We start from the raw sequence: 13,625 nt of genomic DNA on the forward strand, positions 1-13,625 counted from the left end.
GAAGCAGAATAGTGGTTACCCCAGTGGGGTGAGGGGAAACAGAGAGTTAATGCTAAGTAAGTTTGACTTTTAGTTTGGGATCATGAAAATAGTCTGGTAATAGATAGCAGTGAAAGTTACAGTATTATCAATGTACTTAATGTCAAAGAATTGTCTACTTAAAATGGTTAAAATGATTTTTATGTTAAGTATATTTTACCACAAATTAAAATAAATAATTTTTAAAAATAAATAAAAATATTTTAAGACTTGACAAAAAAAGAAAACACAACACAACAAAAAGTAAATTACAACCCTAGGGGACTTACAAACCTCAATATAGAAGTCAACTTTAAGCCTTAGTGTATTATGATTCTAATTTTGCTGACCATAAAAAGGAGACATCTTATTTGCTTAAGTAAATATAATGAAGCATTAAATTGATGCTTGTGGGATACTGATTACGTGCTTCAACTTGGCGGGCCTGGGCCGGGGGACCGGATCCGCCCCTGGGGAGGGTGGTGGGCACGGGCGGTAGCGCCCTCCACAGCCCCCCGGGCCTGAGAAAGTGGAGCCGGATGCAGGCCCCATTTCCTCACCCAAAATACAACCGTTAAAGGAAGCTTGCCGGAGAAACCCCCCCCCACCCCTTATCTTGCACCACACTCCCCATTGCCTTGAGCAATTCCCGCCACCGCCAGTGCGCAAGCACAGTTGCCAAAGCAACTCCCGCCCGCTGCGAACAGCTTCCGCGTCCTCTCAGAACCAATCCTAGCCTTTATCCCTTCAGCATTGCCATATAAGGACCCCACACCCCTACACCGACTCCGCCCTCTATGCCAGCCTATATAACTTGTGCTCACCCCTGAATAAATGCTCTTGGTTTTACCCTCCTGAAAAAAGCGTCCCGCCTGTTTCCTCTCGCCGCCCTCCACACCTTGCACGCCACCGCCGGGGACCTGGCCAAGTCCCCCGCCTCGCCCTCGCCTCCGGGAAAGAGCCCCCGCCGCCGGTACCCTCCGAACAAGTCCGAGAGCCGAGGGTTCAGCAACCGGCCGCCCCCCGAAGCAGTAAACGCGACCGCAATGCTGAATTGCAAAATTGCTGTGGTCAAATCCCTGTGGTCAATCTGTGGTCAAATCCCTGTCCTTAGGGGTGGTGACCTGACCACAAGGAAGAACTCTGGAGCAAAACCGACCCCATGCCCTGCCATCATTTTGAAGAAGGATGCACATCACATCCCATAGTCTGGGAGGAAAAACACACAAAAAGAAACGCTGCACTCTGAGACAAACCAAAAATAACAAGAGTTATCAAACCACACAAAACCTTGAGCATTTCCTCTAAGTTAGAGAATCCCAGACCTATGCAATTCTGATGTCTGAAGATACATAACTTTTGCAGATAAAACAGTCATGTGAGAAAATTGCTGTTTTTCCACCACAAACAGATTGATTGTAAACTTGATAACCTTGACAATGTTGTTGGAGTTTTCCTTTTAAATATTTGTTGTAGTTTTTTATTTGATGAGCCAGTTGTTCCTTGTAACTTCTTTGTAAATAAACTTGTTTTCCTAAATGCTTTTGTCTCTGACTTCTTTTCACAAAGAGAAAGAAGAAAACTATATGAACAAATTCTAGAAGCCAGATCAGACAGATGTTTCTACATCACTCCTGCTGGTCCACATAGCCAGGTTTACTTGCCAAGCCCTCAAGGAGCATGTGTACGCCTTAAACAGAGATATGAGGCTAACATATCGCAGCTTTCCTTCTGAAGGAAGTGCTATCACACATCTCTGACGTCTCCCAAACAGCTCCACCACAGCCGGCACCACTGACCTTGACAGAGTTGTCCTGGCTGGAGGTTGCGAGAATGTGCTCACTTTCTGGATGCCAGTCCAGGCCGTGGATTTTGGAAAGGTGGGCTGCTAGATACTCCACTGCAGTACTGGGTTTCTGCAACAGATAAGCAATGACTGTCATTGGTTCAGAAAAAAATCACTGAGTTTCTACTATATACCCAGCAGTCTGCTGGGTGCCAAAGGGGAGATACAAAAATACTACGGGATAGTCTCTACTTCCAAGAAACTCTGTTTTTTGTTTTTTTTTAAACTAAGCAACCACAAAAGACTTGTCCACCTCCTTCACACATGCTCTGTAAATGGACCTGTGAGCCTAACCAATATTCTGCTCCAGTCCCATGCGTGGCCTCGATGAAAGTTATGAAGTAATGGGGCTTTCTCTGCGTTTGATAGTGCAGTCTGCAGCTCCCACTCCCCTTCCCACAATCACCCAAGAAGAGCGGCTATGACACACAAATAGACCCACCCTCTAACCTGAGAATAAAACTATTAATCATAAAGGCATCGAGCACTAAGTTCCCAAAAGGGAATGAACACATGATTCACTAAAGAAAATTCAAATGATTAATACATGCATATAAAATGAATAAACTCAGAAGGAAACCTCAGAAATTCACATTAAAACAAAAATTTTTAACCAATCAAATTAGAAGACATTTGTAAATAATATTCAATGCTGGTGAGTGTGCATTAATCACTGCTAGTGTACATATAAAATGGTGCATCCTTTTGGGGAAAAAAATTTGCAATATTAAGAGATTTAAAAATGTTTCTTCCTTAAGGAAATAACCCAAATTCACAAAGTCTTATACACAAAAGATGTTCATCTCAGTGTTATCTGGTACATTAGAAAACCAGAAACAGCCTAAATGCCCAATAAGTAGGGAATAATTAAATCAATTATTGTAAACCTATTGGATACAATATGATGTAGCTACCAAAAGGTATACATAGAAAGTTTATAACATGGGGAAAATGCATCTGTTGTAATGTTAAATGGAAAAAAAGAACACATAACTATGCACACAACATGATAACCTGAGTTAAAAAAAATGTTAGTGCTTGTTTCTGGATAGTAGGATTAGGAATGATTTTTATTTTCCCTTTAATATGTTAGGTATTCTCTATATTTTCTACAAAGAGCATGTATTTCTCCTATCATTAGCATTATTAGTCTATAAGTTTAAGAGAGCAGTCTCCAGAACCAGCTTCCCTGGGTTCAAATCCTGGCTCCAAACTGTGCCTCAGCTTCCTCACCTGTAGGATGGGGATAATATTAGTGTCTACTTTACAGGCTTGTTAGAAAGGGAAATAAATCAATACATGTAAATTTCTTAGAACAGTGCCTGCAAATAATAAATGCTCAGTAAATGTTAGCAAATATTATTAGTCATACATGAGTTTGAATAAAAATCAAATATTATCATTGACACTGTATTTGTTTAGGCCTGTGATACTTGCTATCAACACTGCTTTGACACTACAAAACACCAGAGAGGTGAAAATATGACCAACAAGTTTTAGAAACCATGTGACCACAAGTTCTAATTATCAATATCCAATTAATCAATCAATCAATCTTAAAACCCTCTATCAGTTTAAACAAAATAGATAAAAAACTTGCTGAGGGAAGTCAGTGTTATTAGTGGACAAGTCAGGAGACTAAAAAGGAAAAGTTTCACAGTATATTTCTACAACGTAAGGGCTTTGGAAAACAGATATTGAAGGAGTTCAGGTCTAAATAACAGATTTTCAATTTTTCTTGGAGCCCTGAAAACAATCTAAAGCAAATATATAAGCACTACAAATTAATTAAACCCATTTTATTTAAAACATTTTCTACTTTTAAGTGCTATGCAGGTGACAAAATGAACAAAACCAATCACCAATTTAAAAAATAAAAAGAGCCAGTCTGGACTGGACTAAAGGGACAGAAGACAAAAGCTAACCTTATAGAAGATGCCCCCATGCCAACCTCTGTTTCTATCATCATCTTCTCACCAAGGAGCTACCTAAGCCAGCACTCTGCCGTAGCAGCAGGTCCTAAACCCAAGCCCAAAGCCACACCCAAACTTTGTTTCACTTCCCTCTTGTTTCTCCAAATGGATGACCATATCCCCACAAGAAGGGGAAGGGAGGAGTACAGCCAGAAGGAATGCTGAGACTTTATGATCAACAACACCCCATCAGGGACATCCCCTGAACAAGTTTCAGAAAAATTCAAAGTAGCTCCCTCCCATAAAAAGGCTGGGGATCTGCAGCCTAAGGCTTCACAAGGCAGGAAGCAGACTGCACTCCAGGTCTTACAGAAGTCAACGGCGCTATGGACTACTTCCCAATATTCTGGCAGTCAGATGTGGGGAGACCCTTTCCCTGCATCATATTCTCACTGATGCCAATATACCACACTTCCAGCAGACTTCCCATTACAGCAGCACCCCGAGATCTCGCACCTCTTCCATGCCTATCAGTTACATAGGCTGCTGCCATGAAAAGGTATGCTCTGTGTGCTATTTTGAGGCTAGCAGGACAGCCTCTTGACCTAAGGGAGGATTTGGGCATGAGTACTCCACCTTGGTAATTTACAGTGGAAGCAGTCTAGATGATCTATGCCCTGTGTGATGGTTAGGTTCATGTGTCAATTTGGCCAGGTAATGGCATCCAGTTGTTTGGTCAAGCAAGCACTAGCCTAATTGTTACTGTGAGGACTTTCTGTGGACTTAAATAATCAGTAAGTTGATTGCCTTCAGCAATGAGATACTTCTCATCCAATCAGTTAAAGGCTTTAAAAGGAGAAGTGATGATTTCAGCAGTCAGAAGAGAATTTTCATCTCTACTTAGCCAGCCAGCTTCTGCTGGGGAATTCACTGAACATCTGCCTCAGACCCCAGATTACAGCTTGCCCTATGGAATTTGGATTCGTGCAATCCCACAGTTGTGTTTGACAATTTTATAAAATCTCATAATATTTACACGTAACTCCTGTCAGTTCTGTTTCCCTAGAAAACCCTGACTAATACACCCTAGAACAACTAGTTTTCACTTTGCAATCTGGGGCAGGGATCAGAAGATACCTGCTGACCATTCTATAAGAGTATCTGGTCCCCAAGGCTTGACTTCCCCAGTGGTCCACTCATGATTATCTTTATTTTAAAGATGATGAAACTGAGGCTTAGAGGAGTTATAATGGCTTATCTGATGTCACAATTAGGAGGCAGTGAAGCTAGGACTCAAACTTAGGTCAAGCCAAGTTCATTTTCTTAGCCATTGATCATAATATCTCATTTCTCTACCAAGTTGATTGGGAATCAAGTGGCATCTGGTACTATGATCTTAAAATGGCAATTTACAATGCTGCACAGGGTACCCAAGATTCTCAAGGTAAGTCTTGGTACTCATAATATCCTCTTCATACTCTACAACCATACTCAAAAAACAACTGGGAGGAAAGAAAAGAGATTACTCACCCGCTTGTCCCATATCCGTACATCTCCATCATGACTGGTGGCAAGACAGTTAGCATTTTTTTTATTCCATTTGACCTGTGAGGCACCCGCTGCAAACAAAAATCAAGGGAAGAAAGCTGCTGCCCTCAATGCCTTCAGAACCACAGTGAACCAGTTCCAGGGGAGTTAGATAATGAGTTCTGGTTGAATAAGCACATAAAACTTTGAGTTTCTATGACTACACCAACTTTACCATTAAAGATAGAATGAAGTAAAAAAAATTAATGCATTAACACATGGGAAGTGGATCATGGTCACTTAATTGAGGAAATAATCTAGCATAGGAAAAAATCTACAGGTTACCTCCCAGCAGAATCAGCAGGAAAATGGAGTTTATTATAGTGCAGTAGTTCAGCATGGCACTGCTCAATAGTAAAGACTCATCACAACCTGTGCCTTTATCATCTTCAATGAGACCAAGTGTATGCCCCTAATCAGAAGCACCTCTGCTCAAATGCCTACTTCCTCCCACTTTTTTTTTTTTTTTTAGGGACAGTCTTGGAAAAGTACAGCCTCAAGCTGAAGCTCAGCTGAAGCATAACCTCTAGTGTTAACCAATTCTGCCATCACAAGTTTATATGCACAACTCCCGGACTCTCATCTCCCCACCAGCAGAGTCAGACATGGCCACTGGCACTACGGTGACTCAGACAAAGGGACCCCCCCGGCACTATGTGTACTCATTCCTTTTCTCCCTCTGCCAACACAAGGAAGTGACAACAATGATGAAAGAGCTGCTTAAGAGAGGAGGCATAATGTAGTAAGATGCCAGATAGGGCTGAGATGTGGAAAACCTGAAACACGTGGCTCTTCTAGCTGACTCTTAAAAAATTTGAGTTCATTAAGTTAAATCAGAACCTTGTCCTTGCTCACAAAAAAGATGTCATTACTGTTTGACACCTTTCCCTTTTGGTGTTTACTGATGGGTTAAACCAAATTAGATATAGGGTTTTGGAAAGCAACCTGATCCAAGAAATCCAGAAAGCATATGATAAAGCGGGACTGAAAGTCTCACTGGAAACAGAGAGTTTAGGCCCAGAACTTGTCCTTGTCCAAGGATATACTGTGCTGGTTTTGGTGAAGGTATCTTTTGTTTGTTTGGTTTGTTTGTCCCCTGAGCCACAGGGCATCTTAAACCATCCATGAATGAATGGTGAAGACCGCTAGAGATGAAGCAAGCAAATGTATTACTTAAGAGACTCAGTTCCTTTGCAAAAAAGGGTATCAGAGAAAGTAAATGAGAAGAGTTTGCTCTAGCTCCTCTTGACACTTACTTGAAGAGTTCCCAGAGAATATAATTTTCTCAGTGGGGGAGTCCATCAGAAACATGAAGGCTGCCAAAAGATTCTGGGATCCCCCTAATGCAATACTGTTTTACTAGGATGGGTGACACCAGGGTCAAAAGGAAGTTCCAGACTGTAAGTTCTCAGACACAGAGCACTGAAGTATACACAGACACGGTCTTACTGCCTCCCTATCCCAAAGGGCATAAACAACGTGCTCAGTGACAGACAGGGATCACAGACTCTGGGGAGAAGGCAGTAACCACAACTGCATCTGTCATGGAATGTTAGATCAAGCAGCTTATAAAGACCCACAAGCCTCTTCGTCTTTTTTCTTCCAGGGTAGCTCTGCCACCTCACTGAGATGCAAAGAGGGAAAAAGTTTCATATTTCTAGTTTTTAGGACCTTTAACAGAGTAGGAAAGCAATTAGAACAAGTGGGCTGAAAACAAGAATTGTCTTTCTTTTTTAGGGCTCCTCTAAAACTAATCCAATTTAAAAACCCGTGTAAGTCACTGTACCGGTTTGTATATATCATGTTCCCCAGAAAAAGCCATGTTCTTTGACGCAATCTTGTGGGGGCAGACATATTAGTGGGGATTAAGTTGGAATATTTGGATTAGGTTGTTTCCATGGAAATGCGCCCCACCCAACTGTGGGGTGATAACTCTGACTGGATAATTGCCATGAAGGTGTGGCCCCACCCATTCAGCATGGGCCTTGATTAGTTTACTGGAGCACTATATAAGCTCAGATAGAAGGAGCAGACTTGCTACAGCCAAGAGGGACACTTTGAAGAATGCCTGGAAGCTGAGAGAGGAGCTGAAGCTTACAGAGACATTTTGGAGATGGCCTTCGAAAGCAGACTTTTTGCTCCGGAGAAGCTAAGAGAGGACAAACGCACAAGAGCAACTGAGAGTGACATTTTGAAGAGGCGCCACAGCCTAGATGAACTTCCTGGGAGAAAGCCATTTTGAAACCAGAACTTGGAGCAGATGCCAGCCACGTGCCTTCCCAGCTAACAGAGGTTTTCCAGATGCCACTGGCCATCCTCCAGTGAAGGTACCTGATTGTTGAAAACTTACCTTGGACATTTTATGGCCTTAAGTCTGTAACTCTTTAACCAAATAACCCCCCTTTATAAAAGTCAATCCATTTCTGGTGTTTTGCAAAAAGGCAGCTATTAGCAACTAGAACAGTCACAAAGTCAGGGGAATGTGACTTAAGCATTTTACAGACCATCTGCATTTTTATTCTGTTCAGTGTCCTCTGTGTTCAGCCTGTCTCAGATAATTAAGTGCCAAAAAAGGCGTGGCTAGATCAACGGAATTCTTAAGCACTTAGCACAGAAGTATAGGTAGTTGATGCAACAAACATTTCCTGAGTATCTATCTCCTCTGGTCAAGTACAAATGCTAACATTAGTCTTTAACACTGAACAAGATAGCTGTGGTCCCTAAATTCATAAAAAAAAACAAATCCAGTTACTTAATAGTCCTGATGCTAAATATCTTCAAATAATGAAGCAAGGAGGTACAGAGAGACACGAAGAATCATGTAACCATTTTAGAGCAACCACCAAACACGATGAGAAGGAATAAAGGAACAGGGTTTAAGAGACAGATGATAATTTTTATCAAGGAGCCCAAAACACAGTGCTGATGACTGGACTTCATCATTGTGAGTAAGTTATACCAGTTCTACAACCAAGTTGTCTTCTTGGGAAGGCATGGAAGTATTCCATAAAAGCCCCTGTTCAGGATTCTAAAAATAGTCAATTTCAAGTAAGCAATGAAACAGGTAGATCAGAAAGTAACTTGAAAGGCTCAGTTCGTTCGTATTAAACGACACCATGGGGATACAATCAGCATAATCTAGATTGTGGGAAAACCAAAGGACAAACAACATGGTTTTTTCAATAAAAAAAACAAAACTGCAGGAAAAGAGAAGCAAACAAATGAAAAAAGGAAAGGAAAAAGAGACTATAGATTTAGAAAGATGAGAAAGATATCAACCACTTGCAACTGTGGACCTTATTTGGATCTTGAGTCAAACAAATTGCTAAAAAATTAAGAGACGATTGGGGAAATCTGAACACTACTTAAACATTTGCTGACATTAAAGAATGACTGTTAACATTTTTAGGTGTGTTAATGGTATCGTGGTTATGTGTATGTGTGTTTAAGGATTCTTATCTTGTAAAAAATACATACTGAAATATTTTTTGATGAAATGATATCTGAGATTTGCTTCAAAATAATCCTGTGGTGGTGGAGGCAGGGAAAAGGAAAGTGGATGGAGGTAAAGATGAAATAAGATTGGTTATATGTTGACAATCATTGAAGCTGGATGGTGACCACAAGGCAGTTCATTTTCTTCTATTTTTATATACACTTGAAATTTTCCACAATAAAAAATTTAAAAACAAACCGCCTTGGCTTTTCTTCTTGAATTCCGAAATAAGTTCCTGACCCATACTCCCCATCCCTGAATCTATCTTCTGAGAGTAGCCCAAAGCAAGCCCCTTGCAACATGGGGTTTAAAATTTCACCCCATCATGGCAGAGTGGAGGTGCAGGGTGGTCAGAGTGTGAGAAGGAGTGGAAGGAATGGAGTGAAGGCAGGCCAGCGGGGAGTACACACTCACCTACAGCAGACAGTGCAACAGTAGGTTTTCTGGTATCTCTGAAATATAAAAGTCAGAAATCAAATGCCCAGTCCATATGCCACTATCCATCTGGTAATTTTCACCCTTTGCACTCATTTCTTCACTTTCCTTTCAATGGAAACTTGGAATTAGATCTGCTGTGAAAGTCTTAAAATGAAGAAGCGTAAAAAGAGGCCTGTTTCCATCAGGTAGATGAATTTTCTTGGCCAGCTTCTAAATTTCAAATAATGCAGTTGTATCTGTACAAAACAATTTACATGATTCATCATGATTGCGGTAACCCTGATGGAGGGAGAGAAGAGGCCCTTCTTGGTGTCATTTCTCCTAGTGGCAACAGGTGATAGCCATGGAAGCGTGACTGTGCAAGAACCTTCCCAACAGCACTTCAATGGTGAATTAAAAAACTACTACTGAACACAATGGGAGTCTCGTGGAAAGAGAGGCTGCGTAGTTCACTACAAAGCTGGAGGGGCAACTTCTACACCAAATGGTAAAATGATAGCACCCTAGGGCTGAGAGGGCTAGACAAGGCAAAACTGAGGCTCCGGCTTACTATTTAGAAAACCTAAAAAAGAATCATCAGCCCAGTGTCATTAAGTTTTTAAATTACAAAAATGATTGTTTCGTATAAATGAGGGATACCCTGGGTTTTTGTTTATTTGTTTGGGGACTTCCCTCTTCTATTTCCCCTGGATTTCGTGATCCTCCCCTCTGGTGCTCACTTTAGACCAGTCACCTAAAGTGCCACTCTGCATGTGACACTCTGTAAATCGGCTGCACACTCTGATTCCCTAGGAGCTCCTTTTTTGCTGGTCTGTCTGGTTGGTTGCAAGCCCCATGCCTGGCTTGTCTTCCACCTACCATCCCATTGTTTGCTGTAAAGCTTCACAACACTGCCATTTAAGAAGTGGAGAAGCCCAGTTAGGGGAGTGGGTGTATACTCTGGGGGACTCTATAGACTTCACCTTCCAAGTACCCACCTCTAATGATAACAGCCAAGGGAATTTTGTATACAAAGGAAGGGGGAGAGAGAGATTTATTAAGAGCTTGTGACAGGCCAGGCCCTGGGCTGGGTGCTCCTTTACTCTCTATTCCATGAAAAGTAACCCTATGTGGGAGTGATAAGCCCCCTTTCCAGATGGGGAATGGAAGCCTCACCAGAGTGAGTGAAGAGCTGAGCAGATGTCTCTTAGCCCCGCCTGCTGTAGAAGGTGTGTCTGTGCCCCATCCAAATTCCCACCCCCTCCCTGACCAGTTCAGCAAACAGCCCAACTTCCAAATGCCAACACCCGTGTTTCTTTGCAAATGAATTTCCCTAGCTGCTGCAGTCCACTTCGCCAACCTTTGTGGCAGGCCTGAAGTACCAGGGAATAAAGACCCCTCCTCCTGGGGCCACCTTCAACCAATGATTGACAGTGTATAAATATCCCCCTTCCTTAGCCCTGGGTGGGATACCTCTGAGGAGGGAGGTTTTCACCAGCACTCAGCATTCTCAAGTAAGATAATGCTCTAAGCTGTTCATAGTGGTACCCAGGTTGCTAACACACCCTTTATTTGCAGCCTTCTCGATGCTGTCTCTCTTCTCCATTCCCCCACCAGCATTTCTCTCACCTCTTACACCTCTTAAATAATGTCCTTGTCCAAGGTCTGCTGCTAGGGAAAACAAAACTAAGACATCTGACCTCTAAGACAAAGGTCCCAAATAGTCCCACAACCAAGTGGTTATGCCTCTTGTTCTTACTTGATATCCCAAATATAGATGTAGGTGTCCACAGAGCTGGTAACCAGGAGATCTGGCTCGAATATTGCCCAGTCCAAGTCACTGGGAACATAAGAAACAAACAGAACAAAGAAAAGAAAAAAAAAAAATCAGAGTCAGGTTCCAAAGCACTAGGAAATTTCGTCTCCAGTGGCTTCAGAAAGCCACTGTTAATGGGTCTCTTAACATGGTTCAGGCTGGGAATCTCCAAAGACTCTTTGGGAATAAACAAGACTTAATTGATCTCTGAAGGAAACTTCAGGTTCTTTCCCTTGTAGTCTCCAGCTATCGCCTGTTTCCTGAAAAGAAATGGAACATTTCCATTTAAAATACACACATACCCCACTGAATAAACAGACAAAACAAAGGAAAAAACACATAATCTTTGAGATACCATTTTCTAAGTTGGACTCAACCATAGGTGCCTTGAGGTAACCCAACATCTCTTAGAGCAGTGACCAACAGCCATGCTGCCACACAGCTCCTCTTACCTTCATTCCTACAAAGGAGGTGACTGCACAGAACATTTGACTCAAGCCAGGGTGTCTAATCTTGCCCATCACTTCCCAGATCAGCTTCAGCACCCCTGCACTTCCTGCTGTTACTTCCAAGAACAAGTTTTCCCTACCCAGGCATAGTGACCCAGGGAAAGAGTGGATCAAGGAACCCTACAAAAGCCAACTAGAAGACCATGAATGGGAAGCAAGTCTGGATTTGGATAACTGAATGTGATACAGTTTTATGTGCTAATCTACAGCTGCTGCAGAAAGAGCAGAGGTTTGCTCCCAGGTGTCTCCAGGTACCCCTGGGCACTGTTGTGAAGAGAAGGATTCTACTGGCATAATTTCTTCTCCCTTCTGAAGCAAAAATAGCTCTAATCCTTTACTCTAGACTGGGTTGTATCTGTCTAGTGCCTTCTGGGATTGATGTTAATAGCTACATGGGTGCTGGTTCGTAAATATGGGTTGTTTTTGCTATAAAAGCCTACACCTCAGTGAATACGAATGACCCATTAGCCGCCCAAGGCCAAAGCAACAGAGAAGATCAAACCAAGGCAATGGGAGGATGACATCTTCATCTTGGTCCCCAGAGGAATGTGACAAAGTGATGCTGTATATTGTGAGCTTTGAGGGTCACTGAATAGAGATCTGTGGGAGAAGGACAGCAGTCCTCTGTCCAATCTGGAAGCAGAATGACAAATGACAGGCAAGAATCTGTGGAGGGCTGATTACCTACCTGATTACGCGAGTATGGCCTTGTAAGGTTGTGCCCACCTCTCCACTGCCATCTTTCCACTTATAAAGGTCGACCCGTTGGTTACTCTAAAAAGAAACACGAGAAGGGAAGCAGAACATAGCATAACATGCACATCAGAATATATACTCTCACCCTGATCTGTTTAAAGCTGAGAAGAGGAAGCCATGTAAGAACCAACTTGCCTGGCAAATATCCTACAGACTGGAATTTCCTAAAAGGCCATCAGACGTAAGTACAGCTAAGATTAGCTGAACTAATCTCAGCTCAATTCATATGGAGAGCACTGAATTTCAAAAAGGGAAGGTAATATTATCTTCAAAAGAAACTCATCCTGAACAGTTACAGTGTATGGGTTCACTGCTGAGCATGTGGTTATGGGTTATTGAGACACCTCCAGCCCCTAGAGAAACTCTTCCCCACTCTGAAGGTCACAGCACCCATCTCCAGCTAACTCCCATCACATCAGGTGCTTTCAGCCCACTCTTCCCACTATCACATACGTACAGTTCATTTACCACACTTTTAAAAATGCAGATGCCTAAGAATGAATAAAGAAACACTACCAAAGGGGTGTCCTAGAAGGTAAATTATATAAGATCTTTTGAAATATGTCTATACTTAATTTCTTAATGGGTCAAGCAGGAAAAGGCAGAGAAAATGGGCCAGAAGAAGCTACAGCTACAACAGGATAAAGGAAGAAAAAGGAAAAAGCCTTCAGCAATGTACGTTTAACCTAAAAGAAACAACCAACCAGCAGGCTCCTTGAATATCATGAATTTATGAAACACACTAAAGTGAATAAAGATTATTAACAGACTGCAAACAATGGCAAGCTATTTAACAATTTCTGAACTGATTTAGAGAATAGGCTGATTTTCATTTTAGCTTAGAGACAGACAGATATATAAAGTTCTGAGATTTTTATCCTGAAATGCTAGTTTCCAATTCCAAATAAAATAGGCAAAGCTTCTATGAAAAAGTTAGGATTCAAAATAGCCTCCAGTGGGACTTGGAGTGAAAAGAAAAGTCCCCTCATTCTAATCATCTTCTATCCATTTACTGCAGACCTGTTCTGAGCCAGTCTGTGCACCAGGTACCTGAAAAGCCTGCCCTCTCATTTCTACTACCACACTGCACAGGAGGTGTCACTCACCCACATTTCAGAGCTGAGGTGACACAGGCTCAGAGGTTAGGAGGCTTACTCAAGGTAAAACAGTGAATGACAAAGCTGGGGCTTGACCTCAGATTTGCCTAACTCCAAAGTCCATGCTCTCTCCACTGCAAAAGGTTTCCTTCCTCTCGCCATTCCTGCAT

General features: G+C 42.1%; 1 protein-coding gene across 4 annotated transcripts in view; it reads right to left on the minus strand.

Moving 5' to 3' along the window:
* Nucleotides 1-13,625, minus strand: part of WDR59 (WD repeat domain 59) — a 138,115-nt gene that overhangs the window by 96,864 nt on the left and 27,626 nt on the right. For all 4 annotated transcript variants that reach the window (XM_037815684.1, XM_037815685.1, XM_037815683.1 and 1 more), the window contains exons 4-8: nucleotides 12,291-12,376; nucleotides 11,037-11,117; nucleotides 9,275-9,312; nucleotides 5,308-5,396; nucleotides 1,818-1,934 (exon numbers count right to left, since the gene is read on the minus strand). In XM_037815684.1, the coding sequence (XP_037671612.1) occupies nucleotides 1,818-1,934; nucleotides 5,308-5,396; nucleotides 9,275-9,312; nucleotides 11,037-11,117; nucleotides 12,291-12,376 (411 nt within the window). The remainder of the gene's footprint in view (nucleotides 1-1,817; nucleotides 1,935-5,307; nucleotides 5,397-9,274; nucleotides 9,313-11,036; nucleotides 11,118-12,290; nucleotides 12,377-13,625) is intronic.

The sequence above is a fragment of the Choloepus didactylus genome, chromosome 22, assembly GCF_015220235.1.
Source record: "Choloepus didactylus isolate mChoDid1 chromosome 22, mChoDid1.pri, whole genome shotgun sequence".
Taxonomy (NCBI): Eukaryota; Metazoa; Chordata; class Mammalia; order Pilosa; family Megalonychidae; genus Choloepus; species Choloepus didactylus.